General features: G+C 37.2%; 1 protein-coding gene across 1 annotated transcript in view; it reads left to right on the forward strand.

Annotated features, from left to right (window-relative positions):
• KAT6A (lysine acetyltransferase 6A) overlaps positions 1-26,679 on the forward strand; it is a 106,851-nt gene that overhangs the window by 68,579 nt on the left and 11,593 nt on the right. Inside the window, exons 9-12 of the mRNA XM_060136230.1 lie at positions 10,702-10,817; positions 21,208-21,349; positions 22,844-23,005; positions 24,021-24,114. Of these exons, the coding sequence (XP_059992213.1) occupies positions 10,702-10,817; positions 21,208-21,349; positions 22,844-23,005; positions 24,021-24,114 (514 nt within the window). The remainder of the gene's footprint in view (positions 1-10,701; positions 10,818-21,207; positions 21,350-22,843; positions 23,006-24,020; positions 24,115-26,679) is intronic.

Genomic DNA, 26,679 nt, shown 5'->3' on the forward strand with positions numbered 1-26,679 from the left:
TTTTTAAAATTGAGGTATAATTGACATATAACATTGTATTAGTTTCAGGTGTACAACAAAATGATTCGATATTTGTACAGTCCATATTCATATTTACTTTTGGCCACAGCAGTATATCCTAGGCTCTTGTTGTTCTAGTTGTAGATTCAGCCATTTCTCTAAGAATCCCTGGTTCCTTTTATTGGAGAACAGGAGTCAGTGGTAGTTCTGTTCTTTTACTTGCTCAGGCCCAAAGAGGTCCTTGATTTTTTTTCTGTCTCATGCTCTGTACATATTCAGTTCATCAGCAAATCCTGTTGGTTCTGCCTTCACAATATATCCAGAATATGACTCCTTCTTTTCCCTTCCACCTCTGTCTTAGCCTAAGCTGCCGGCACCTGCTTGGGCTGTTGTAACGTCTCCAGACCCAGCTACTTGCTTCCACTCCTGTTCCTCACCCCAGTCCTTAGTCTGTATTCTTTATACAGGGCCCGCAGTAAATGTTTTGAAACATACCACTCCTCTGCTCAGAAGCCCTCCAGTGTCTTTCAGTCTTGCTTAGAATGTTTAAAAAGGCCCACCGTGACCTTGTGCCTGCTCTCCTCTTCCACGTTGTCCTCCCACTCTTGCCCTTGTTTGCTCTGCTCCAGCCACAGGCCTCCTCCTCTTCCTCAGACACACCAGGCACCCTTCTGCCTTGGAGCCTTTGCACTTACTGCTCCCCGTCTGGATTGCCCTTCCTCTGGCCCAGACGTCTAGTTGGCTCACTCTGTTTAGGTCTCTGCTCCTGTCACCCGTCAGAGAGGCCCTTCCTAAATCCCAAACTGAAATAGCGTACATTTATCCCCACTGTATCACTCTTGTCCCCCTACCTGCTTGCTTGTCCTATATAGTACTTATCACTTCCTGAATGTAAATATTTATTTCTAGAATGTAAGTGCCTTGAGAACAGGCACTTTCTTTTTGGTCACTGCTTTATACCAAGTACCTGGAATATAGTAAAGGCTCAGTAAATATTTGTTTAATGAATGGATGTTTAAATGAAATTTTCTGCTGGGAGAAATGGGCCAGGAGTTGGAATAATAGGAGTGTGAAGAGAAAGATGACTAGAGAGAGTTAAAAGGGGTGCTGAGCCTTGCTGAGACCCAGTGGAGACAATATAAATTTGTATTGACAATAATCTGGCTAATTGTGTGTTTCTTCCAGCATTTTATTAAACTTGTGATTGTCCATGTACGTTATCTGGCACCAAAGAAATAACTAGATATTTGAATTCTAATCTGTGCTTATTTTCATTGGCAGTGCACTGAAATTCTGACGATGGTGGTATTTCTGCATGAGGTTCATTCATTTGGAATTCATGTGCCCGGCATGGAACTAGAGCTATAGGCTGAACAAAAAGTCATAGCTTCTGCCTTCATGAAACTTTGCCTCATGAGTGAGACAGATAGTAAACAATCATACAAATAAATCTGTTATTACAAACTGATAAGTAACAGGAAGAAAATAAGAATGCAATGAGAGGTTATAGTAGACACTTCCTGGTCCAGGTGTCTGGGATTCCTCTTTTAGGGCAGTGATAATTTACACAGGGACCTAAAGGTTGAGTGGAAAAGTCAGCAAGGCACAAAACAGTTAAGAAGGATGTTCCAGACATAGGGGCTGCCTGTGTAAACGTCTTGAGGCATAAAGGATCTTGGTAAATTTGAGAAACTAAAAGAAGGCCAGTATAACTAGAGTACAGTGAATAAAATTCACAAAAGATAAAGCTGAAGAGATAAGCTGATGACATAAGTTAGGATTGGGGTTTTTATTGTAACTGTAGTGGGAAACCATTGAATGCTTTTTTTTAGAAAATTCTTTTCCATTATGGTTTATTATAAGATATTGAATATAGTTCCCTATGCTATACAGTAGGTCCTTGTTGTTTATCTCTTTTGTATATAGTAGTGTGTATCTGTTATCCCGAACTCCTAATTTATCCCTCCCTGTCCCTTTCCCCGTTGGTAACCATTAGTTTGTTTTCTATGTTTGTGAGTCTATTTCTGTTTCTTAAATAAGTTTCATTTGTATCATATTTTTTAGACTCTGCATATAAGTGATGTCATATGATATTCGTCTTTCTCTGACTTACTTCACTTAGTATGATAATCTCTAGGTCCATCCATGTTGCTACAAATGGCATTATTTCATTCTTTTTTATGGCTGAGTAGTATTCCATTGTATACATCCACCACATCTTCTTTAATCATTGAATGATTTTAGAAAGGAAATAGATCAGATTTGCATTAATTTTTTTTTTTTTTTTGGCCACTCTATGAGGAATGGATTGGAATTAGGCAAGAGTCAAAGCTGGGAAACCAATTTAGAGGCTTTTTCAGTGATCCAGATGGAAGAAGATGGTGACTTAGACTAGAGAGGTGGCAGTGGAAATGGGAGAGAAGTGGATGGATTTAGAATGCATTTCAGAGACGGAGTCAGCAGAACTTGGTGGTAGGTTCAGTGTGCAGTGTAAAGGGGCAGGAGGTTGTCAAGGACAGCTCCCAGACTCTCTGACCTAATGTAACAGAGAAAGTGGGTTGAAGCCAGTGGGGAGAGTCACTATTGATTAGATTAGATGATGTTTTTAAATAATAGAAGCATTCATAAACATACAAAGTCATTTTTGAGAGCCTAGATATTCTTTAGTAGAAACTGCTTCAACCTTTGTTCCACAAATTTTGCAGGAAGATTTTATTACAGGGTCTTATGCAGTCTTCATAAGAGATAAATAAATGATAAAGGATACATCCAAGCAAAAACCCATCATTTATTAAGTACCTGCTTTGTTCTAGAAACTATGCTAGGTGCAGGGGCTATGAATGAGACATTGTTTTTATTTTCATAGAGCTTTTACCATTTAGTAGGAAACGAACTCACAAAAGCAAATCCAATAGTGATGGCTCATAGTGATGATCTTGAACAATTAAATTTTGTGTGATACATTATCTAATTAAGTTGAGCATTATTGAAACGTTTAGCAAGTGCCACCCCCCCAAAAAAAGTCATCTGTTAATTGGTTTTGTTTTGTTTTTGTTTTTGTTTTTGTTTTAATTTCAGGAGAAGGATATAGTTTGCCTGGTACTATGTTCCATCATTACTAGCTAGTCAGTGAACACTTCATAAAAAAGAGCCACCTCTAAAAAGAAAAACAGAAGTATAAGAAATTAGTAGTATAGGCTTTTGTTTGGAATTATATTTCAACAGTGATCTTGTGAGCTTGGAAGAAATGGTTTTTCTTAAAAGATGCATTACCAGAAAGAAGCATTTGTATTCAACTCATTACATTGAAGAGCATAACAGCCTCCTCGAAATATATAGAATGATATTTACATAAAATATCACCAAATAGCACATTATATTTCTATAGTAATTTTAGTGCTTTCTAATTTTGAAGGATTTGATTGTTTTTTTTTTGTGGTTCTAGAAAGTTAACAGCATTTTTGAAATCTGTGTGGGCCACTAAAATAATTTTCTTCTTTGCATAAAGAATTGAACAGTTAATTAGAAATGGAATAAACTAGGTTCAACAACTCTCTTCACCCTATGAGGTAAGGATTGTTATCCCTATTTAATTTAATTAAGTAATTAATTTTTTTCCTAGAAAAATGTTTATCTTAGAATTAACAAAACATGCATGTAAAAGCATTAACATTATATGCCTAATGTCGCAGCTACCTAAACAGTCATTCTCAAGCCAGGATGTACTTCAAAACCACCTTAACCTGCCTAGGCTCTGTTAAAATATTCAGAAACTCCAGGGACTGAGGAGAAGGGGCCCAGGTACAGTATTTAGGAAACACTTGCCAGATGATCTTGTAGTTGGGAACTGCTCTAAGATATATGAGCCTGTTAGCTACAACTAGAATAGGAAAGTCAAGATGCAAAGGCGGTTCTATAACTTTAAGCAGTTAGTTCTCATCCACATTAACTGTCTGAGATTTTTGAAAGTGGTGACAGGTACATAGGTAACCAATGTATAGAGATTGTTTGGCGAATCTTCGTCTTCGTTACGTTTTCTGGACAACTGCACACGGATACGGTATGTGACATTCCTTATTCTTTTGGCCCAGCAGCTTTGTTGAGCCTGTTGTCAACGCGCACATCTGGAGTTCCCATCTCCTTCATGGCAAATTTCCGGATTTCTTTGAGTGCCCAAAGGGCATGCTTCTTGAAACCCACTCCACTTTACACAAGGAAACCGAGACTTTTAGTTGAGTGACTTTCCTGAAGTTATGTAACTAGTAATGGTAGAGGTGGATTAGAGCTGGAGCCTGTGTGACTTCCATTTTTGTGCCCCTGATCACAGTAACATCCTGCATTACCTTGTAAAAGACGTTACAGAGGCATCAAAATCATAAAGCCTGTACTGAATGCAAGTAGGGAAAGGTAAGATAAACAGCAAACAGTGGCCCAGAGTACCAGTTGATGTAATTTGTTGCTGTATTAAATGATATGGACTGTTTCATATGTTCACAGTATATTCTAGGATTAGTAAGAGTTGGTATGATCTGAGATGGTCACAGAAGAAGCAGGATTTAGGTAAATGAAGAGGATGAGGGCTTACCAGGTAGAGTAAACCGCATTAACTTCAGCTTTGAGGAATATAGTGTATATATTATATTAATACAAGAGACATTGTGATTATTGGTCCATCAGGTCAACAGATATTTGAGGGCCTACTATGTGCAGGTCATACTGTGGCGATGATGTAGAAACACAATAGCTGCCTGTGAAGGTGTTATAACACGGGCAGTCCTTGCTTTGCATGGCGCTGTGCTGATGGGGACACATGCATATCAGAATTGTGTTCGTGCTTCACGCACTCTGTAGCGACTGAGATTGGATCTCAGTTTTGATATGCATAAGTTTCAGTTAACATGGTAGCATGCAAAGCAAGGACCGCCTGTAGTTTAGTCTGAGAGGTAAAACTGCATGGAACATTGTTGGGTAATGGTAAAAAATACATTGAATTACTGGTATAGGGCTGGATTTTAGAGGACTTTGAAAGCTAGTAAGAGGATGTTAGTTTTAGCATGCTAGGGTTTTAAGGTATCTCCATGACTGTTTTTTTTTTTTTTTGCGGTACGCGGGCCTCTCACTGTTGTGGCCTCTCCCGTTGCGGAGCACAGGCTCCGGACGCGCAGGCTCAGCGGCCATGGCTCACGGGCCCAGCCACTCCGCGGCATGTGGGATCTTTCTGGACCTGGGCACGAACCCGTGTCCCCTGCATCGGCAGGCGGACTCTCAACCACTGTGCCACCAGGGAAGCCCCATGACTGCTTTTTTGTTGCTGGAGTGGACTCCTTGGTACTGCTGAAATTAGGGATGGGAGCAGAGGGCTGTTTTAGTGTCTGAAGGCATTTACCCATTAATTATGAGTCACATATTAAAGGCTGTTTAGATGTATTTTGAGTTCATTCATTTGATGATTTAGCAAAATTGTATTGAGTATTTATTAAGATAGTGGTTAAGAGCCTAGGTATTAGAGATAGCCTGCACGGGTTCAAATCCTGTCTCTGCTGAGTGACCTTGGTCAACCAAGTTACTTAATAGGTTTCTTGAAAGGATTAAATGAATTGATATTTGCAAAGCGCTTAGTATGTTATTCACATCATTTGGGGCATTGACCTTAGGTAGGAGCCTAGACCATTTATCCATAGCCTTAAGGAAGGGCAGGGTGTATGGCCACAAGGGTAGACATACAGATGTGCCGTGGAAAGCTGTGGAAGCTCTCTTCTGATTGCTTCTTAGAAAGCAAAGGCATTGCTTGAATGTGAAGATGGGGTACAAGGTATTGGAGGCTTGAGAGACAGGAGAAAGTAATGAAATAATCTAGAAGAGTAGGAGAGTGAATGGAGTAGGGAAGCATCAAGCGCCCATTGAGGTTAGTGGGTATGAATTATAAATTGAGACTAGTGAGCATGGTTCTGTGTTTTTCTCTAATAGTGTTCAGATATGAGGGTAATAACTTGGATTGTGTTGGAATATTGAATTTAACCAGAGTTGGGATTTTGGTGAATCAGGAGAAAAGCAAGGAAGTTAAGGATGTATGTAAAGATGAGGTACAGTAAAAGACCTTGGAATCTAAGCTGGATAAGAAGAAAAAGAAAGTCTAAGTCCCCATTTCTCCCTCCCCCAGCCCCTAGCAACCACCATTCTACTTTCTGTCTATGAATTTAACTACTCTAGGTAGACCTCATATGAGTGCAGTTGTAAAATATTTGTCCTTTTGTGTCGGCCTTATTTTACTTAGCATAATGTCTTCAAGGTTCATCCATGTTGTAATATGTGTTAGAATTTTCTTCCTTTTTAAAGTCTAAATAGTATTCCATTGTGTGTTTGTACCACATCTTTTTTATCCCTTTATCCGTCAATGGACACTTGGGTTGCTTCTGCCTTTTCGACTTATGAATAAGGCTGCTATGAACATGGTGTACAAATAATTGTTTGAGTCCTGGCTTTCAATTCTTTTGGCTGTATTCCCAGAAGTGCAGTTGCTGGTTCATATGATAATTCTGTGTTTAATTTTTTGAGGAACTGCCATACTATTTTTTTCCGCAGTGGCCGTACCATTTTACATTCCCACCAGCAATGCTCAAGGGTTCCAGTTTCTCCAGATGCTCGCCAACACTTGTTATTTTCTGGTGTTTTGTTTTGTTTTTTATAGTAGCAATCCTAATGGGTGTGAAGTGGTATCTCATTGTGGTTCACATTTGCATTTTCCTGATGATTAGTGATGTTGAACATCTTTTCATGTACATATTGGCCATCTGTATGTATATATTCTTTAGAGTGAAAAAAAATTATAACTCATTTTATAGTAAGATCTTAGTTACCCTAATTCAATTGTTGGCAAAACATGATCTGAACTGAGTTTAGACTATATATATTCTTTACTTATCCCATTTAATGTGACTATTCATATGCTTTGCTAAAAAAATATTAATGTATCTGATTATGGAGCATTGTCCCAAATCCTACTGAGGCTGTTGATTTAAGATACATATAGGTACTGTAGAACTTCTCTAACAAGAGAAAAATTCAGTATTCCAAAGTACATTCTATTCCAAGGGTTTTGGATAAGAGACTCTGGACATATAGTAGCTTCATTTCTTTGGAAAACTAAGTTCCAGTTCAAAGAAACTTACACACAAACTTTTGGAATTCAGAAATTAATTAGTTGAGGGCTACCCATATTTTCTATCTCACCTTGTATCTGGTTGGTTCTTTTCTTTCTTTGTGCTTCACTCTTGATATTCCTGTCCTGGAGTTCTTTACCTCTTAACTTTTCTGATCCTTGGCTTCTCTCCCCTCCCCCCATCTATAAAGCAGGCATGTTGTTTCCTACTTTGAGGAATGGATTGTGGGGAATAAATGAGATGACAGTGCGAGGTGCAGAGACTGCACAGTAGGTGCCCCACACATGCTGAGTCTCTTTACTCCTTAAGGTCATGCTCTCTCCACTTTGCAGCATGTGAACTCATTCTTATGCATCTCTTTCATCAGGTAACTTTTAATCCCTAAGGAACAGAATTATTTTTTATCATAGTTTTTATGGGAAAATGTTCAAATACCAGAAAGATATGTCCTCTCCCCACATTTCACATTCTCATACTGATACTAAGGGTACAGTCCTACCCTCCACTCCCACCCCAAAATGTCATTTCCCACAGGGAATGGGAAAGGAAGGTCCGGCAGAGGGAGGGAACAGGGCTGTATTTACATCAGTTGTAATTTTCATTCTGTACCAGATCTAGACTTGGGGGTCTCTGTGTGCAAGAGTGGTCTCTGTATTGGAAAATATAAATTAGTCATTTGACAGAAGTGGAGTTTTTGCAGAAGAGTAACAGTCTTTTCTCAAATTGCTGGTAATAAAAGTTTCATTATCTAGAATCGGTATATTTAAAGTTACCTTTTGATTTAGCCCAATTACTAGTGCATTTAGTGCCCCCCCTTACTTTCTTAGATTAAAAAGTCCATTCTGGCCCAGAATATATGTTATGTTTTAAAGATTTTGGCGTATTCAAATGAGAAGGAGGGCACAGAGTGGCAGAACCTGAGTTAAAAGTTTAAAAAAATGTTGTGCCCTTGATTATATTAGATATCTGCTACTTTGAAAGCTGCATGTTTAATGAAATTTTGACTGAAATTTAAAAATAAAATGATTTAGTAAAGATAACCTTGTAATTCAGATTTGACAATTTGAATTTGGCAAGGACTAGGTTAATGAGTGGTGTAGATGCAGCTGTTACTTCCTCACTGCACAGAGCCTTTGTTAATTTCCAGACCTTGGTAAAGGGAAACACACTGGCTCAGAGGCTTCTTTCCCAAGGGAGCTGGAGGTCGTGGAGCCCTGTGGCTGTGCGCATCTCACAGTGCGGGAAGGCGAGAGCTGCGAAGGCAGAGGAGGTCTGCTCTGAGTCTGGTTTTACATAGACTCTCCTAGTGACGGCAATGTGCAGACAGTTGTACTGGGGCTGGGTATCCACGTTTGCGTTGGGCATCCACCTGGAGGAGCACCGGGCAGCGGATGGGAAAGCTCTCACACAACAGGCGGTGCCGGAGCAGGTGCATGGTCTCACCTTTCGTGCTTCCTGCTTGATCCTTGGCTCAGGAAGTTAGATTTGGTTTCTGATATTGGTTATTCTGATATTTTCTATACTACTATTCTTGTTGTTTTGAGCTGTGAAGATAGGCTAAAAGATACTACTTTATGAATTAGAATACATGATTCTGGAATGTAGTTTAAAGAACAGTGTGTTTAAAACCTTTTGCAGAGTTCTATTTTGGTTTTCAGAAATGAAAAAAATCTTATTTTAACCCTGTCTTGTGTTTTTCTTTTTGATTTTTGCCTTTGGAAGAGCCTCAGTACTCCTTGGTGTCATAACACAGTTTATCCAACTAATAGATGTTTGTCTTTTGTTTTGAGGTGTCTGAGGAAGAGGTGAGGTTTCACCTGGCTGTGTTCCAGCATGAAACCTGAGATAAGTCCCTTGGCCTTTTATAAAAGAGAATGGTTAGAAAGACCAGAGAGTTCTCAAATGAGTTGTGGTGAAAAGGCTTCTTAAATGAATTTATATGAAAAGTGAATAAAAGCCTCTGAATTTTTTTTAGTTTTGTTAGAAGGGGTGTGTGTGTGTGTATGTGTGTGTTTGTGTTTGTCACGAGCTCCAACAAGGGACTTTAGTAATCTCTCAGTGATTTTTAAAGCATAAAGTTGAAGGATAATTTTGGTTGCTCGTTTGAAGAGTTATTAATACTCGTGTTTGCTTAGGCTAAATTCTAGCTCCTTTTTTAAAAAAAAGTCATTTAATAGACTATCCATAATAAATATACATGCATATATATTACATGTTATATGCATAACACACACAGGGGCATACCTTGTTTTATTGCACTTCACTTTATTGTGCTTCATAGATAGTTAGGTTTTTACAGATTGAAGGCTGTGGCAGCTCTGAGTTGAGCAAGTGTATCAGCACCACTTTTCCAGCAGCATTTGTTCACTTTGTGCCTCTGTCACATTTTGGTAATTTTTGCAATATTTCAGACTTTTTCATTATTATGTTTGTTCTCATGATCTGTTATGGTGACTTGCTGAAGGCTCAGATAATGGTTAGCATTTTTTAGCAGTGAAGTATTTTTTACTTAAGGTATGTCCGTTGTTTTTTTTTTAGACATAATGCTATTGCAAACTTAATAGACTAGAGTATAGTGTAAATAGCTTTTATATGCACTGGGAGACCAAAAAATTCGTGTGACTTGCGATATTCACTTTGTTGCTGTGGTCTGGAGCCGAATCCACAGTATCTCCGAGGTATGCCTATATACATGTATGAATCTTGCTGTAGTGGATGCAGGGCAGATCAGATTCCCCTTGAATTTAAGGTTTTAAAACCCGATCCTTGTAGTCAATAGCAGTGGCTTATATTTGAGCTGCTGCTGTGGAAGTCCTCAACGCTTTACAAGTTATTCTTTTTTTAAGATAGTGTAGTTCAGGTTATTGCAGGGATGGGGGTATAGAAATTATTTTAATTATATACAGAAGATAGATAAAAAGGGATAAAAGTGTGTGTTTAACAGAGTATTACTTTCTTTGGTTAAACCTATGAAAAACCACTAAGAAGGGAATTTTAGGGGCAGTGTAAAATGAAGACTCTTACTTGTTTTGTCATATTCCTTAATATCTGTTTTCACAAACCGGAAGATGATTCCTTTCTGTACGTGCTCACATGTTGAGTAGGTGGTTGCTGTTGCTGTCACTTGGGACACTGTACATGTGATCTCGGCCAGTGGGCAGCAAGCACTCCTCCCCACCCCTGACTTTATATCCCCAAGTGCTGGCAGGGTCTCTTTAACAACTAAGTGATTAAGGAGTGAGTTTAGTTGAGGATATTCACAGTATTATTAAATGTGGAAACTGCAACGTTACCAACTGCATTTGGTTCTAAGAGATTTATTAGCATTTTTATTCTTCATTTGGATGCTCTATTTAAAGGATAATACAGCTTATTTCAAAACTTACTAGCTTGTTCCTGGCTTTTTAACTTTTCCTGTGGAATCCTGAGAAGGCGACACTTAGATTCAGATGGGTTTTTTTTGTTTTATTGGTTTTGTTATCTGTCTCAGTGTATTTAATTTAACTAACTTATGTAATTGATGTATTTTCTCACTGCACAGAAAGTTGGAGTGACTGGTCCCCCTGATCCACAAGTCCGCTGTCCCTCTGTTATTGAGTTTGGGAAGTATGAAATCCACACCTGGTACTCTTCTCCATATCCTCAAGAATACTCAAGGTATGTTTTAAGAGACCATTTACTTTCTGTTCTTAGATTCATAGAACTTCAGCACTAGAAGGGATCTTGGAGACACTGTAGTGCAGTTCATGTTTTTACATTTGAAAAAACTGGTTGGTTTTAAATGTCCATAATAGCAGCATACTTTGGCAGCTGCTTAATCTCAGTTGGCTTTAGATTTTCTTTGCTGTAACCTGTCCAAAGCTGTTACTTAAGATTGGAAACCCGACACATGGTCAGAATGAAAGGGGAACATTTTTTGTTTATGAGAAATTTGCCTTCATACTTCACACTAAGAATATTTTTAAAGGGAGATTCTTATTTTTAACTATAAATAAAGTTTCACTGAGTAGCCTTTTATTTAAATTTTTATAATTTAACGAACTTAGTAAATAATTTGTTTTCCCAGGAGTAATTGGACAAATATTACATATAAATGGCTTGGGTTTCTAGATATAAAAACTGGTCAATCACCAGCTTTTTGGGGTAAGGCAGCATGCCAGATTTGTTTCATGACTCAACTCTGACATTTATAAGCTACGTAACCTTAGGAGTTACCCAGCTACTTGTTACCTCAGTTTCCTCATCTGTAAAATAGAGCTAACAGTAGTTCTTACTTCATGAGGTTTATTGTGAACATTAAATGAGTTGAAATATGTAAATCACTTCAAAATGGTGAGTGCCCAGTAATGTCAGTTATTATTCCTTTTTTCTTTTAGGGTTGAAATTGAAAGAGTTAAAGTAAGATTTGGTCAAAAAATTAAATACTGGCCTACCATTTGAAGTACAGCAGTCATATTAATTCTTTCTTTAATCCCTAAGCTACATATGCCTCAGTTTCCCATTTAGCAGAGTGTTATAAGAAATAATAAATTACGGTGCTCTGTGGGTTAAACACGTATTCAGAGTACTCATTATATAACTTCTTACCTATCTAGTAACATGGTTTGTCTAAAATGTTAGCCAAAATAATTATACTGACAGTGATTTATTTAGTGCTTTATAGTATACACAGTGCTTTAATAGGGGTTATTTCTGAGAAGCTGGGAATAGGCCAGTATAATTTGTTAAAAAACTAGACCTCAGTATTTTTTTAAACTTTCCATGTAACTTAATAACTTGCTTGTGGTTTCCAAGTCTAACAGAAATAGAAAAATAAGAATGAGAATGTTCTTACAGACCTAGATCTCAGTGACCAAAAGAAAAAGAGAGAGAGAGAGAGAGAGAGAGAGAGAGAGAGAGAAAGCAAAACTCCAGGAAACTAACATAAAGCTTATGAAACACAGCAAACTGAGACCCATTTATTGTAGGGTCAGTTAGCCCCAAACTCTGTGGTAGATCTTTAAGGCAGCATTCTGTTTATTTCATGGAAGAACAACAATCTGAGTTTATTAAAAAGATTAAATTATATTTATATATTATTTTATGTATATATGTTAAAAGAGGGAAGGAAATTCCTCAACTACCTACAGAACACAGGTATTCAGTGCAATTTCCTCCTCAGGAGTTCTGGGTAGCCAGGATATTGTATGATCAAGAACAGCAAAGTTGAGGAATTAATTCCTTAATTAAAATAAATTATTTAAATAAATAAATTATTATTTAAAGTAATAGTTTTTGTTTTTTGGTTTTTTTTTGCGGTATGTGGGCCTCTCACTGTTGTGGCCTCTCCCGTTGCGGAGCACAGGCTCCAGACGCGCAGGCTCAACGACCATGGCTCATGGGCCCAGCTGCTCCGCGGCATGTGGGGGATCTTCCCGGACCGGGGCACGAACCCGTGTCCTCTGCTTCGGCAGGCGGACTCTCAACCACTGTGCCACCAGGAAAGCCCAGTTAATAGTAATTTAAAATAAATTATTGCCGTTTTTAAGTGAGCTGTCCAAATCACAAGAGTGCTTCACTTAGAAAAGAAAGCTTGTCCAACACATGTGTCACCTGTTCCAGGGATTGTAGTGCAGAGATTAGAACCACAGGCACCTTCTCTCTTCCTCTCAGGGGGAGGAGAGGAACTCCATTTACTAAGGAATGGAGATAGAAGATGAGAATGGACCCAACCATGAGGCTGTTGACTTTAAGATATTAAGCCTCATCAAAAATGTGCTTTTTGTTCTGATGAGGTTGTCACTAGAACGTGACTTCTTAATCAGCTTTGAGGGAATTAGTTATCAGTGAAAGAATGAACAAACATTGCCAGCAGAAAAATACATAACCAAAAAAGTATAATAGGAATTGTAATAGAAAGCAGCAATAGGGTAAGAACTGTAAAATTCATCAACTTTCTTAAGTAGAATTTTAGACATTTTCTATTCATTTTCTTATCCACCACTGTGGAGGGTTCCCTGAATTTTGCATCAGAAAATATTCTGTAATTTAATAAGCTCTTTAGTATGGATAATTGTGATCTTTTTCTATCTATTCATAATTTTAAGTACATTGTTAGAAAACCACATAATCTATTTAAAATGAGTTTAGGTTTGTTTCACTTCTGAGTTCTTTTAAACTTGAGTTGACTAAAATGTTTAGAGATCTTATGTTTTCCAAATAATAAACCTGTATTTTTACTTTGTTAATGACTATTATTCTCTGCTAAATTACTTCAAATTATTTTCTTGTTGTTAAAGGTTTTAAACACTTTAAAAAAAATTCCAAATCCTAAAGCATGCAAAATAGGACAATTGGAGCAAAAACAAAAACGATCACAGGAGGAAAAATCTTTTGGGAAGTGGGATTATGCATTGTCTCCCATAATATTCAGATATTTGTGTGTGTAGTGTATGTTAAGTAATCTTGCATCCATGACTTAAAAAAAAAAACAAAGCAAAATGAAACAACAGCAATGAAGCAATAATGCTGCTTCATTTGGAGCAGTATGATTAAGTCTCAGATGTTGAAAAATAGAAACCAGAGTTTTAACCCTAGGTTTCTCCAACAGGGCCATGTTATGCACACACATGGAAGACAGGTCCATAGAGGGCCCTGCTCTGCCTTTAAAAACATGACATTGATGGGCTAGAGGCAAGAGGAACTGTGATCATGGGATAGCCTCTACTCCTGAGCTGCTTAGAGCCTAGCTTCTTAATGACCTCTTTGCTGCAAGATCATATTAAGATCCTAAGAAGGCAGATTCCCACATTATTGAGTAGCTTAGGAACCTTGCTCTACCTTTTGATCCTGTTCCTGACTTGATTTGATGCGTAGATTATGTACAGCCCCAGTTACTAAAGAACAGCATCCTTGAAGTCCTTGAATGCCCATTAAATGATGATGTAAAATGGATGAAAGGAGAATAAAAATATTCATAGTATTAATTATAAATAATAGCAGCTATAGTTACCATTCACTGAGCTTGCTACTGGACTAAACATCTCTGGAATAATTCTGTGAGGTGGATATTGCTTTCTTCGTTTTACAGCCTAGGGCCCCCAGCAAACATATTTAAGACCATACAGTTTATAAGTGGCAGAACCAGGATTTAATCCCACTTTTCTCTTACCATATAGCCATAACCTTTAACCTCTCTGCTTCACTACTCCATATAGCATTGATATCTAGATTGATCTTAGATGGCTTGTACCATAGTCTTTGACTCAAGTAGTATTTGATACAATTTTTATTGTATTAAAATTTTACTACAAGTTGACCTGTTATAAAAGTCACACAAACTGCTACTATCTTGGGCAATGTTCAAAAGCCAAGAAGGTATTGTAGGGACTTCTAGGAAGAATATTTGCATCATCCTAGAAGTAAGGGAAACAATAAGCAGCAGCCCAGTCCTGACTTCATAGACTGTGGTGTCCATATAATGGGTGACTTTAAAATTGAATGTCAAGTATGGGGGCTATACCCCATGATGCAGCTAATCACAGTGACCATACACCAACTTGATGGTCAAGGCCGAGGTGCTCTCAGGAAGAAGATGACAGAAAGCAGCACCCAGCAGTATTCTTTAGGGCAGGGAGTATTCATAATCTCAATAACTGCATTTCATTTCATGTGAGCTAATGTTTTTCCTATATGATGATATCTTTTCAGTGAGAGAACTGCAGCCGTTTGTACTATTACAAGAAGAAATATTTTGTTTTTTCCTGGAGTTTTATTGGATGATTCCCTTTAGACTAACAGTGTCATCCCAGTAGGCTTGGTTTTAATAAAGTAAGAGGCTTTTAAAATACAAAGGATCATAAGAGACTATGACAAACAACTGTATGCCAGTCAAATGGGCAACCTAGAAAAAATGGAAAAATTCCTAGAAATTTAGAATCTCCCAAGGCTGAAGCAGGAAGAAATAGAAGATATGAACAGATCAATTCCCAGTAATGAAATTGAATCAGTAATAAAACAACTCCCAATAAACAAAACCCTAAGACCAGATGGCTTTATAGATGAATTCCACCAAACATTTAGTGAAGAGTTAACACCTGTCCTTCTCAAACTATTCCAAAAAACTGCAGAGGAAAGAATGCTTCTGAACTCATTCTATGAGGCCAGCATCACCCTGATACCAAAACCAGATAAAAATAACCACAAGAAAAGAAAATTACAGGCCAATATCACTGATGAACATAGATACAAAAATCCTCAACAAAATACTAGCAAACCAAATACAACAATACATTAAAATGATCATAAACAATTGTAAGCAGTAATCAAGTGAGATTTATCCCAGGGATTCAGAGATTTTTCAGTATCTGCAAATCAGTCGGTGTGATATATACCACATTAGCAAATTGAAGAAGAAAAACGATATAATCATCTCAGTAGATGCATTAAAAGCTTTTGACAAAATTCAACATCCATTTATGATAAAAACTCTCCAGAAAGTGGGCATAGAAGGAACATACCTCAACATAATAAAGGCCATATATGATAAGCCCACAGCTAATGTCATACTCAGTTATGGAAAGCCAAAAGCATTTCCTCTCAGATCAGGAACAAGACAGGGGTGCTCACTCACCACTTTTATTCAACATAGTGTTGGAAGTCCAAGCTGCAGCAGTCAGACAAGCAAAAGAAATAAAAGGAATTCCGACTGGAAAGGAAGAATCAAAACTGTCACTGTTTGCAGATAACATGATACTATACATAGAAAATCCTAAAGATGCCACAAAAAACTTCTAGAGCTCATCAATGAATTTGGTAAAGTTGCAGGATACAAAATTAATATGCAGAAATTTGTTGCATTTCTGTACACTAACAGTGAACTATCAGAAAGAGAAATTAAGGAAACAATCCCATTTACAGTCGCATCAAAAAGAATAAAATACCCAGGAATAAACCTACCTAAGGAGGTAAAAGACATGTACTCAGAAAACTATTAAGACATTGATGAAAGAAATTGAAGATGACACAAACAAATGGAAAGATATATACTGTGTTCATGGATTAGAAGAATTATTATTGTTAAAAATGACCATATTACGCAAGGCAATCTACCGATTCAGTGCAGTCCCTATCAAATTACTAATGACATTTTTCATAGAACTGGAACAAAAATTTTAAACTTTGTGTAGAAACACAAAAGATCCTGAATAGCTAAAACAATCTTGAGAAAGTAAAACAGAGCTGGAGGCATCATGCTCCCTGACTTCAGACTATACTACAAAGCCACAGTAATCAAAACAGTATGGTACTGGCACAGAAACAGACACACAGATCAGTGGAACAGGATAGAAAGCCCAGAAATAAACCCACACACTTACGGTGAATTAATCTATGACAAAGAAAGCAAGAATGTACAATGGAGAAAAGACAGTCTCTTCAGTAAATGATGGTGGGATGACTGGACAGCTACATGCAACAGAATGAAATTAGACAATTTTCTTAAACCAGGTACAAAAGTAAACTCAAAATGGTTTAAAGACCTAAAGATAAGACCTGAAACCATAAAACTTCTAGAAGAAAATATAGGTGGAACACTCTTTGACATAAATCGCAGCAGTGTTTTGGGGGGATCTGTCTCCTAAAGCAAAGGAAGTAAAAGCAAAAATAAACAAATGGAACCTAATTAAACTTAAAAGCTTTTGCCCAGCAAAGGAAACCACTGACAAAATGAAAAGACAACCTACTACTGAATGGGAGAAAATACTTGCAAATGATATGACCAATAAGAGGTTAATATCCAAAATATATAAACAGCTCATACAACTCAACATCAAACAAACAAAAAAACCCCCCAAAACCAGCTGATTAAAAAATGGGTAGAAGACCTGAATAGATATTTTTCCAAAGAAGACATGCAGATGGCCAACAGGCATGTGAAAAGATGCTCAACGTTGTTGATCATTAGAGAAATGCAAATTAAAACCACAATGAGATATTACCTCACGCCTGTCAGAATGGCTGTCATCAAAAAAAATCTACAAATAACATGTTGGCGAGGATGTGGAGAATAGAGAACCATTGTACACTTGGTGGGAATTTAAATTGATGCAGTTACTGTGCAGAACAGTGTGGAGGTTCCTCAAAAAACTAAAAGTAGAACTACCATATGATCCAACAATTCCACTTCTGGGTATATATCCAAAGAAAACAAAAACATTAAATCGAAAAGATATATGCACCTCAATGTTCATAGCAGCATTGTTTACAATAGCAAAGACATAGAAGCAACCTAAGTGTCCATCAACAAATGAATGGATAAAGAAGATGTTATGTATATATAACATCTTCTTTATCTATGTATGTGGTGTGTATCTGTATATATGTACATATGACAAAGGAATACCACTCAGCCATAAAAAGGAACGAAATAATGCCATTTGCAGCAACATAGATGGACTTGGAGGGTATTATGGTTACTAAATAAGTCAGACAAAGAAAAATACTATATGATGTCGCTTATGTGTGGAATCTAAAAAATAAACTAGTGGATGTAACAAAAAAGAAATAGACACACAGATACAGGGAACAAACTAGGGGTTACCAGTGGGGAGAGGGAAGGGGGAGGGGCAAGATAGTGGTGCAGATGAAGAGGTGCAAACTACTATGTATAAAATAAATAAGCTAAAATGACATATTTTACAGCACAGGGAACATAGCCAATATTTTAATAATAACTATAAATGGAGTATAACTCAAAAATTGTGAATCACTATGTTGTACACCTGGGACTTATTGTTCATCAGCCATACCTCAATAAAAAAAAAGAAAGAAAAATAAGTAGGAGGCTTTAAAAATGTTTTCAGCAGGAACTGATTTAGAATAAACTAGATCATATTATGCTTGCTTCTGTTTTATTAGTTTTCACATAATAAGGCCCAGTGAAGTTTTCAAAAAAATAATCAGTAAAATGCCATACGTCTTGCTATTCCAAGTAAACAGCTTGAAGTTGGCATTTGTCATTATTGTAACCTGGAAAAGTCACTGGTTCTTCCTCTCTTCCCTTCTCCCTCCTCTCCCCCCTTCCCTTCCCCCTCCTCCTCTCTTCTCTTCCTTCCCTCCCTCCCTCCCTCCCTCCCTCCCTCCATCTCTCTGTCTCTTTCTTTCTTATTTCAAAAAGCTCAGAATTTTGTTTAGGTTTTTTAGATTCACATTTGTAGGAAATATTTATTTGTAATATTTAGCTGTCACACAGAACCTATACTCAAGGATTCTTCTCTGTCTTCATGTTGTAACAAGTTAAAATTGGTCGTTGAGAATTTATTTATTTATTTTATTAAAGTACAGTTGGTTTACAATATTGTGTTAGTTTCAGGTGTATAGCAAAGTGATTCTGTTATATATATTTATATATATTATAAATAATTTGATATATATTAGATTATTTTCCATTATATCAATAGGTTATTACAAGATAATGAATATAGTTCCCTGTGCTACACAGTAGATTCTTGTTGCTTATCTGTTTTATGTATAGTTTATATCTGTTAATCCCATACTCCTAATTTATCCCTTCCGCCCTCCCTTTCCCCTTCGGTAACCATAAGTTTGTTTTCTGTGTTTGTGAATCTGTTTCTGTTTTGTATGTAGATTCATTTGTATTCGTTTTTAGACTCCACATAGAAGTGATACCATAAAGTGTTTGTCTTTCCCTGTCTGACTTCACTTAGTATGATATTCTCTAGGTCCATGCATGTTGCTGCAGATGACAATAGTTCGTTCTTCTTCATGGCTGAGTAATATTCCATTGTATGTATATGGGTGTATATGTACCACATCTTCTGTTGATGTGCGCTTGGGTTGCTTGCACGTCTGGGCTATTGTAAATAGTGCTGCTATGAACATTGAGGTTCATGTATCTTTTCAAAGAGTTTTTGTCTTTTCTAGATATAGCCCATTGAGAATTTAGAACAGGTAAAGAATAGGTAAGTAGTAGAGTAGTTGCAGGGAGGAGGATGCCATTAAGTACATTTATAGGGAGAACCTCATTCTTCCACCTTCCTTTGAAGAAGAAATCGTTCAAAATCCAAGATATTCAGGAAGACAGGCTGGCAGTTGTGGGTCATCTTTGAGACTCAGTTAATACAATTAGTGCCCACATTAGATGATGAAGTATACAACTGGGGCCACTTCATTTTGAGTTTTTTTTAGTTCTGGTGGTAAAGAAGGAAAAAGCTATTTATCCTGTTGTCGTTGCTTCTCTGAGTAGTTTGAGGCAACGTGCAAAGGAAATAAGCAGAGTGGCCTAGGAAGCCTTTCTTTTCTGTGCTCTTGGCGCCTGCTGCTTTTATTTGTAATGTCAGTCATTATTTGGTTCACTCAGTACTTTATTTTGGAATGGCTTATTTTTGTACTAATGATATAATTTTGGGTTGTTTGAGTTTGACTAATATTAGACATTATTTTTGTGTTACATATTGTAGACATTTAGAAATATTATATACCACAGCAGTTCCATGGAAGCTTTTAGTGTGCTGAATGGCAGTTTTAAAAATAAGATGTGGGATTGTAGAGAAGGAATTAATACACATTGTGAATCCCCAAGGGAGAAGAAAAAAATTAATCACATGCCTTTTCCCACTTTACTTGAGCATGAAACACTTAAGTGTATACAGAACTAGTGTTCCATAATACACCTGGGAAAGGCTTTAGTTGAATGTTAGATGTTTTCAGGTAAATATGCTTCAAAAGCTGCTTCTAAAGTAGAACTTGAAAAACTAGTTATGGTCTTCACACGTTAACAAAGGAAACATTTTTGTACATTAATCTACTTTTTCTTTAATTCCAGATTAATCTTTTTAAAGCATAGCTATCTAAACTGATGGCAACTAAATTAATGAGGTTTTTTAAAAATTTCCTTCCGCCTCAGTACTTATTTATATGAGGGAAGATACCGTATTTTATTTGGATTATATTTTTTGTCATATCATCCAGTATTTTCACATATGCAGTTTTCATTGTAGGATCAGATCTTAGCTTACCAAGGCATGCTTACCAGTTTTGGACACAGTTCAGGACGCAGGGAAGCCTCTGTGCTGAGGATACATGGGGTGTATATTTTATAATAGAGAGCCGTTGGGGGTCTTCTCAGTTCAGACTAAAGTACATATAAAGGCCACTGGGTTTTAGTTTAGGTTATGTTCCTTCTGTTACTTCATGAACTGATCTCATCACTTTGTTGCCTAGCTCCTCATAAAAGGGACATTATAAGGAAGAAATCCTGTTAAACTACGGCTAAAATAGCAAGACAGTTGAATAAATATAAATGATATGACTATAACAGAGAATATGTGAATGAATAAATTGAAATTTTATTTCACCTTGAAAAATAGACTTTTGAGTTGCAGGATTTAATGTGATATTTAACTAGAGAGGAAGCCAGAATTTCAGGGGTGGAAGGAAGGAGGTAGTGTAGTATGTCCTGACTTGAAAAAAACATACTATAATTTTATACTTAAAAAGATATACAAAATCTGCTTTTATAATACCTACTATATGTCCATCCTACTCAGCACTCTGTACCTAGTGTACCTAGCACAGGGGCCTGATAGTATTCAATAAATGTTCATTTTCTGAAATTAATGACTGAATGATCAAATAAAGGAAGAAAGAATATAGCGTAACAAAATCTTCACTTATTGGTGTGTTCTCAAGGTAGACTTTACTTTTTACTTAATGGAGATTATCAAGGAATAGAGAAGGTGAGATTTTCATATCTGTCCCGTGGGTAACTTAAAAAGACTGCAAAATATTAGTCTAATAGGAAGAGCACTGAATTGGGTGAATTGATTCTCACCCCTGCCTTCTTGCCGTTAATTAGTTGGATCCTGTTATTCAACTTAGTTTTATCTTTAGTTTTTGTTTTTCCTTTTTTTCATTTGGTTAATGGGGATAATGATACATTCTTTACCTTTTTACCTGGGTAGTAATGAGAATCAAAAAAGAATAGTGATGAAAGTTTAAAGTCTTATAAAATATAAAGCCCTCTTATTTGTGTAATTATTTTTTACAGGCTGCCTAAGTTGTATCTCTGTGAATTCTGTCTAAAATATATGAAAAGTAGAACTATTCTACAGCAGCACATGAAGAAATGTGGTTGGTTCCATCCTCCTGCTAATGAGATTTATAGAAAGAATAACATTTCTGTCTTTGAGGTAAAGTAGAAGATGTTTAGTAGTTGTCTTCCTACCCATTTCAAATACAGTGCCACCTGTACTTTAATTGCACAACTTGATTTTTTTTTGGAAATGTTATTTTACTGTTGTTCATTCACTGTTGAGTCAGTAATTCAGCTGTATGAGGGAGAAGCAGAATTAGGCCAATCTAAGTGGTACCCAGTTCACAAGCTTGATCTCTGAATAAACTATTTTGTATTTCACTGAATCAAAGACATCAGTTGTAATATATCTTATTTTATGTACTACTGAGAAGGTAAAGGTACTGCTAATTATGATCAAACTCCATTTGATTATTAAATGCCAACGGATTTTACTTATGTTTAGATGTGATAAGATTGTGTCTTAGAATCTATGAAATATGACACTTAATTGAAAAGATTTCTACTGCTCTATTTAAAGGAATATTGTGTAGAGGTATGTGTAATAGCTGTATATTGAATAAATCTTAATATATTTCCTGACTGCATCATGTTTGTATGACTTATGCTACATCTGTGATTCTGTGTTGTTAGTAGTGGTTTTTAATTTCTTGATCTCAGTTCTGTGGTTTAATTGCCAAGTATTAATTGAGTACCTGCCATGTGCTCAGTTCTGTTAATTACTATGATGATAGAATTTCAGATTGTCAGGAACTATTCCATCCCTCACTTTCTTCATCTTCCCAAAGCCTTTATTTTAGGTGAGGAATAGAGGAGCTCTTGACCTCGTGGGGAGGGAAAGGGTGTGGTGTACAATAAATTACTTAAATTGCTAAAGAAATTGCAGTCTTGAAATGTCAATGTCTTTGGGTCTGATGTAGGCAGTTGTTGGCATTTTCATAAAAGAACTGGCTCCAGCAGTGCCAAGAATTACAGGGGTATTGGGAGCGTGTAGCCTAGTCCTCCTGATCTTGGCCAACCGGAGTCCAAGAAATAACCTCACTTGCCAGGTTGCTGCCTAGGGAACCTGCTTGGTGCTTCTGACAATAGATAATAATCCCTTGAGTAGCTTTATTTGGGGGAAATCTCATCATGGCAGTCAGATTACATTGCTTTTAGCTGCTGGCACAGATTAAACTATCGTTTTACCTTGCTTTACTTATATGTATTTTAGAAGAGAGGTTGCATTTAGATCTTTTGTTGAATTAAATACTTTAAAAAATACATCAGATCAGCTTGCCATCTGAAGGATTCCTGTAGTCAATCTTGTTATAAAAGCAAAAAGTGCTGTTTTTAAAACTGGCCATCACCTCCTTGTCTAGACTTTTCATGCTTTGTTGAAGTGCAGTGTTTTATATATTTAGGTGTTTTAAAATAGCAGGCACTGTACTCTGCCGTTTCAAGGGACCGCTTCCAGGTCCATTTTGTTCTGATAGCTGCCAGCTCATCTTAGGCTGGACTGTGGGTACTCACAGGTGCTTGTTTCTGATGTGTGTTATTCTAGAACTAAAGAGATACCCTGCTGACCATTTTGTCTATTTTTTTCCTCTAGGTTGACGGGAATGTGAGTACCATTTATTGTCAGAACCTGTGTCTTTTGGCAAAATTGTTTCTTGACCACAAAACACTCTATTATGACGTGGAGCCATTTCTTTTTTATGTACTAACCCAGAATGATGTCAAGGGCTGCCACCTTGTTGGCTATTTTTCTAAAGTAAGTATATCAGCTTAAATTTGTTTTGAATTCATATGGAAATCTGAAACAGTCTTTGCTGGTTCTCACTAGGAGACACTACAGGATGCAGCACCTCTGGGTGCCATCTAGCTTTCTGGAAAGGGAAACAGAAGGAACATTGAGAAACTTACCTGGTACCAGCAGGTGCCTAGTAATGTTCAACAGACTGTACTCTGCTGGGAACATAAACTGCTGCTTACCCAGAGGGAAAGCTTTAATATGACTTCTACTCCCATGGTGATGATAGATAGAACTCATGAAATAAACAGAGTCATTACCTCTCTGAGTTCTTTCTCATTTTAAATCTCTTCCTAATTTGCATTTTAGGCATAGAAGTAAGAATTTTTAGGAAGCCATTTTTATTAAAGGGTATTTTCTCTCCTTCAATTTTTCATTCTCTTGGGGTGAAAAAATAGTTTCTTTTGTAGTCAAACAATGTAGAAGATGTACTTTCATTTAAGCAAGCCCATGGTAAAATCTAAGTGTATAAAGATAGTTAAGTGAAAAGTCCTAGTTCTGTTATTAGGCTATTTCAGTAGTTAAATATAATTTTAAATATATTGCTTGATTTATAAAAGTGTACTTATTCCCACCCTATGTAGCACCAAAAAGGGAAATAAAGGAAACTTTGGTGATGAATCGTCCCACTTCTAGGGTGCCACACTGACACACCATTTGTAGCTTTGCAGATCCGTTGGGACTCGGATTCCTCTGCTCACCTCAGGCATTGACATACTGTTTTTGAGTTGCACATGGTGTTGGGTGGCGTCATTTCATTTTATATTTTTATTCTCCTGGTATGGTTGCTTTGTGGGTAATGGCAGTGACTTAACCGTGTCCTTTCTCCTCCCAGAGGGGTGTTTTTTTCTTGATGTGCATTGCTATTCCCAAAGGACCAGGGCTGTGGTTTTGACTATTAGTATTTGTTTCTTAAAAATTAGCATCAGTGTTTAGTCTTACCAGCCAAACACTTGGCTTTTGTTTTCTCCACCAGGAAAAGCACTGCCAACAGAAGTACAACGTTTCCTGTATAATGATTCTTCCCCAGTACCAACGCAAGGGCTATGGCAGGTTTCTCATCGATTTCAGTAAGGATTATAGTAACATAATTGCTCATTGTCTCTTCCTGTGGAGGGGGGTGTGTGTGTGTGTGTGTGTGTATTTTTAAAGATTTGCAGATGATTTATTGGTTGCTTGTATCTTTTGTCATACTGCTGAGTGGAACTTATTTTATCCTTTAAAATTAAGGGTACTTTAATTAATTTATTTATTTTTGTCTGTGTTGGATCTTCATTTCTGTGTAAGGGCTTTCCCTAGTTGTGGCAAGTGGGGGTCACTCTTCATCGCAGTGCGTGGGCCTCTCACTGTCGTGGCCTCTCTTGTTGTGGAGCACAGGCTCCAGACGCGCAGGCTCAGTAGCTGTGGCTCACGGGCCTAGTTGCTCCGCGGCATGTGGGATCTTCCCAGACCAGGGCTCGAACCCGTGTCCCCTGCATTAGCAGGCAGATTCTCAACCACTGTGCCACCAGGGAAGCCCTGCTGAGTGGAACTTTAAAGCCTAAGGCCATGAACATTCTTTTTCTTTTGGTTGCATGTGAATATTTCCAAAATAGCTAATATTGGATATGAGCTTCTGTGTGATCTATAGCAAATAGTTTTAATTTGCAGCTATTAATTTACAACAGAACTTAGTTCTGTTTTATGCAGTTAATTCTCACAACAATATTAAAAACACTGTAGAACTACTTAAATTAGTACTAATAAAGAAGTGCAGCACCTGCCCTCTTTTGATTACCCAGTTATCTGAGAAAATGTGTGTGTGCATCGTTTTTTTAGTTACAGGCTCTATCTACCTCGTGGTTAAAAATATGCACCTTTAAAAATTTTAGAAGTAAATGATACAGTAAAAAATTTGAGTTAAACTTGAAAGCTAACAGTTCTTAAAAAAGGTTATTGTGGAACTTGCAATTTGTTGTTGTTGTTTTTATAAATTTATTTATTTATTTTTGGCTGTGTTGGGTCTTCGTTGCTGCACGCAGGCTTTCTCCTAGTTGCAGTGAGCGGGGGCTACTCTTTGTTGCGGTGCGCGGGCTTCTCATTGCGGTGGCTTCTCTTGTTGCGGAGCATGGGATCTAGGCGCGTGGGCTTCAGTAGTTGTGGCTCACGGACTCTAGAGCGCAGGCTCAGTAGTTGTGGCACATGGGCTTAGTTGCTCTGTGGCATGTGGGATCTTCCCGGACCAGGGCTCAAACCTGTGTCCCCTGCATTGGCAGGCGGATTCTTAACCACTGCGCCACCAGGGAAGCCCTGCATTTTGTTTTATACATTGATAATCTTGCTTAGAAAGTAAATGTATGTTTGAGGTAAATTTTATACTGATTATAAAATAGTGGTATTTGAGGGCATATTTTCCCTCAGATAATTGGGCTAAAAATAATATTTAAAGGAATAATATTTAAATAATAATATTTAAATAATATTTAAAGAAGTAATTGTTAAACTGAGGATTTTGATACAGGAAATTCTTCTAAATATCAGATGATTACATCACTAGTATTAATTCTCATGCAGACCAATGAAGCTTATTCTACTTGGCCTTAGACTGTGTTCCTGACTATATTTTATTGGAAATATGTGCCATTGGTTATTTTTTACATTTTCTTGGTGTTTTTTTTTCCGACTAATAGTAGAGGGTAAAACTCAGATTATTTCCTTTAATATCAGTATACTGTTTTGAAATAGGACTCATGATTGGACATGTATGCCATTAAGTAGCAGAGTTAGGGGAAAATATTTTATTATGCATTTATTAGTCATTTTTTTGAGATATACAAATAATTGTATGATTACAGTATTTTTTATTATAAAACATTATTTTAATGTAATGTATTTTCCCACACTACCATTCTTAGACTGATTTCCCTTAGAATTTATGCCTTTCTTTTCCTGTTCTTGAGACTCACGCACTGGACAAGAGGACAAAGTAATACCACCACGCACAGTGACACTCGCACACTGACATTCTTGTTCACCAGAAATTAGGGTGATAGGTAATTGTGAGGAGAGCTTTGGTTGAAGTTAGAAATCGTCATCTAAATCATTCACAGAAGAACTGCAATCTTCATAGATAGGGTTATGTAAAAACTAAAGGCGGGGCTTCCCTGGTGGCGCAGTGGTTGAGAGTCCGCCTGCCGATGCAGGGGACGCGGGTTCGGGCCCCGGTCCGGGAGGATCCCACATGCCGCGGAGCGGCTGGGCCCGTGAGCCATGGCCGCTGAGCCTGCGCGTCCGGAGCCTGTGCTCCGCAACGGGAGAGGCCCGCGTACAGCAAAAAAAAAAAAAAAAACTAAAGGCGTTCTTTTGTATTGTGCAGTTCGTGTGGATCTCTTGCCATCTAGTGGTCTAAATAAAACATGCAAGGGTGGTTTCCCCTCCTTGTACATTCGAATAAAAAGCATTCTTGCCTATTAATGTGAAGTCCTGATTCTAACAGTGTGATTTATATTAACTATAGACAAAGTAATACTAACTTAATGTTCGGTGTGTACAAATTATGTAATCTTCCTGCAAATTTGTTTTCAAGTGATTTTGTAATTTTGTTCTTTTTCTTGAAGGAATTTACCTTTGAAATTATAGCGTATGACACTTGGATT

Source organism: Lagenorhynchus albirostris, chromosome 21 (assembly GCF_949774975.1).
Source record: "Lagenorhynchus albirostris chromosome 21, mLagAlb1.1, whole genome shotgun sequence".
Taxonomy (NCBI): Eukaryota; Metazoa; Chordata; class Mammalia; order Artiodactyla; family Delphinidae; genus Lagenorhynchus; species Lagenorhynchus albirostris.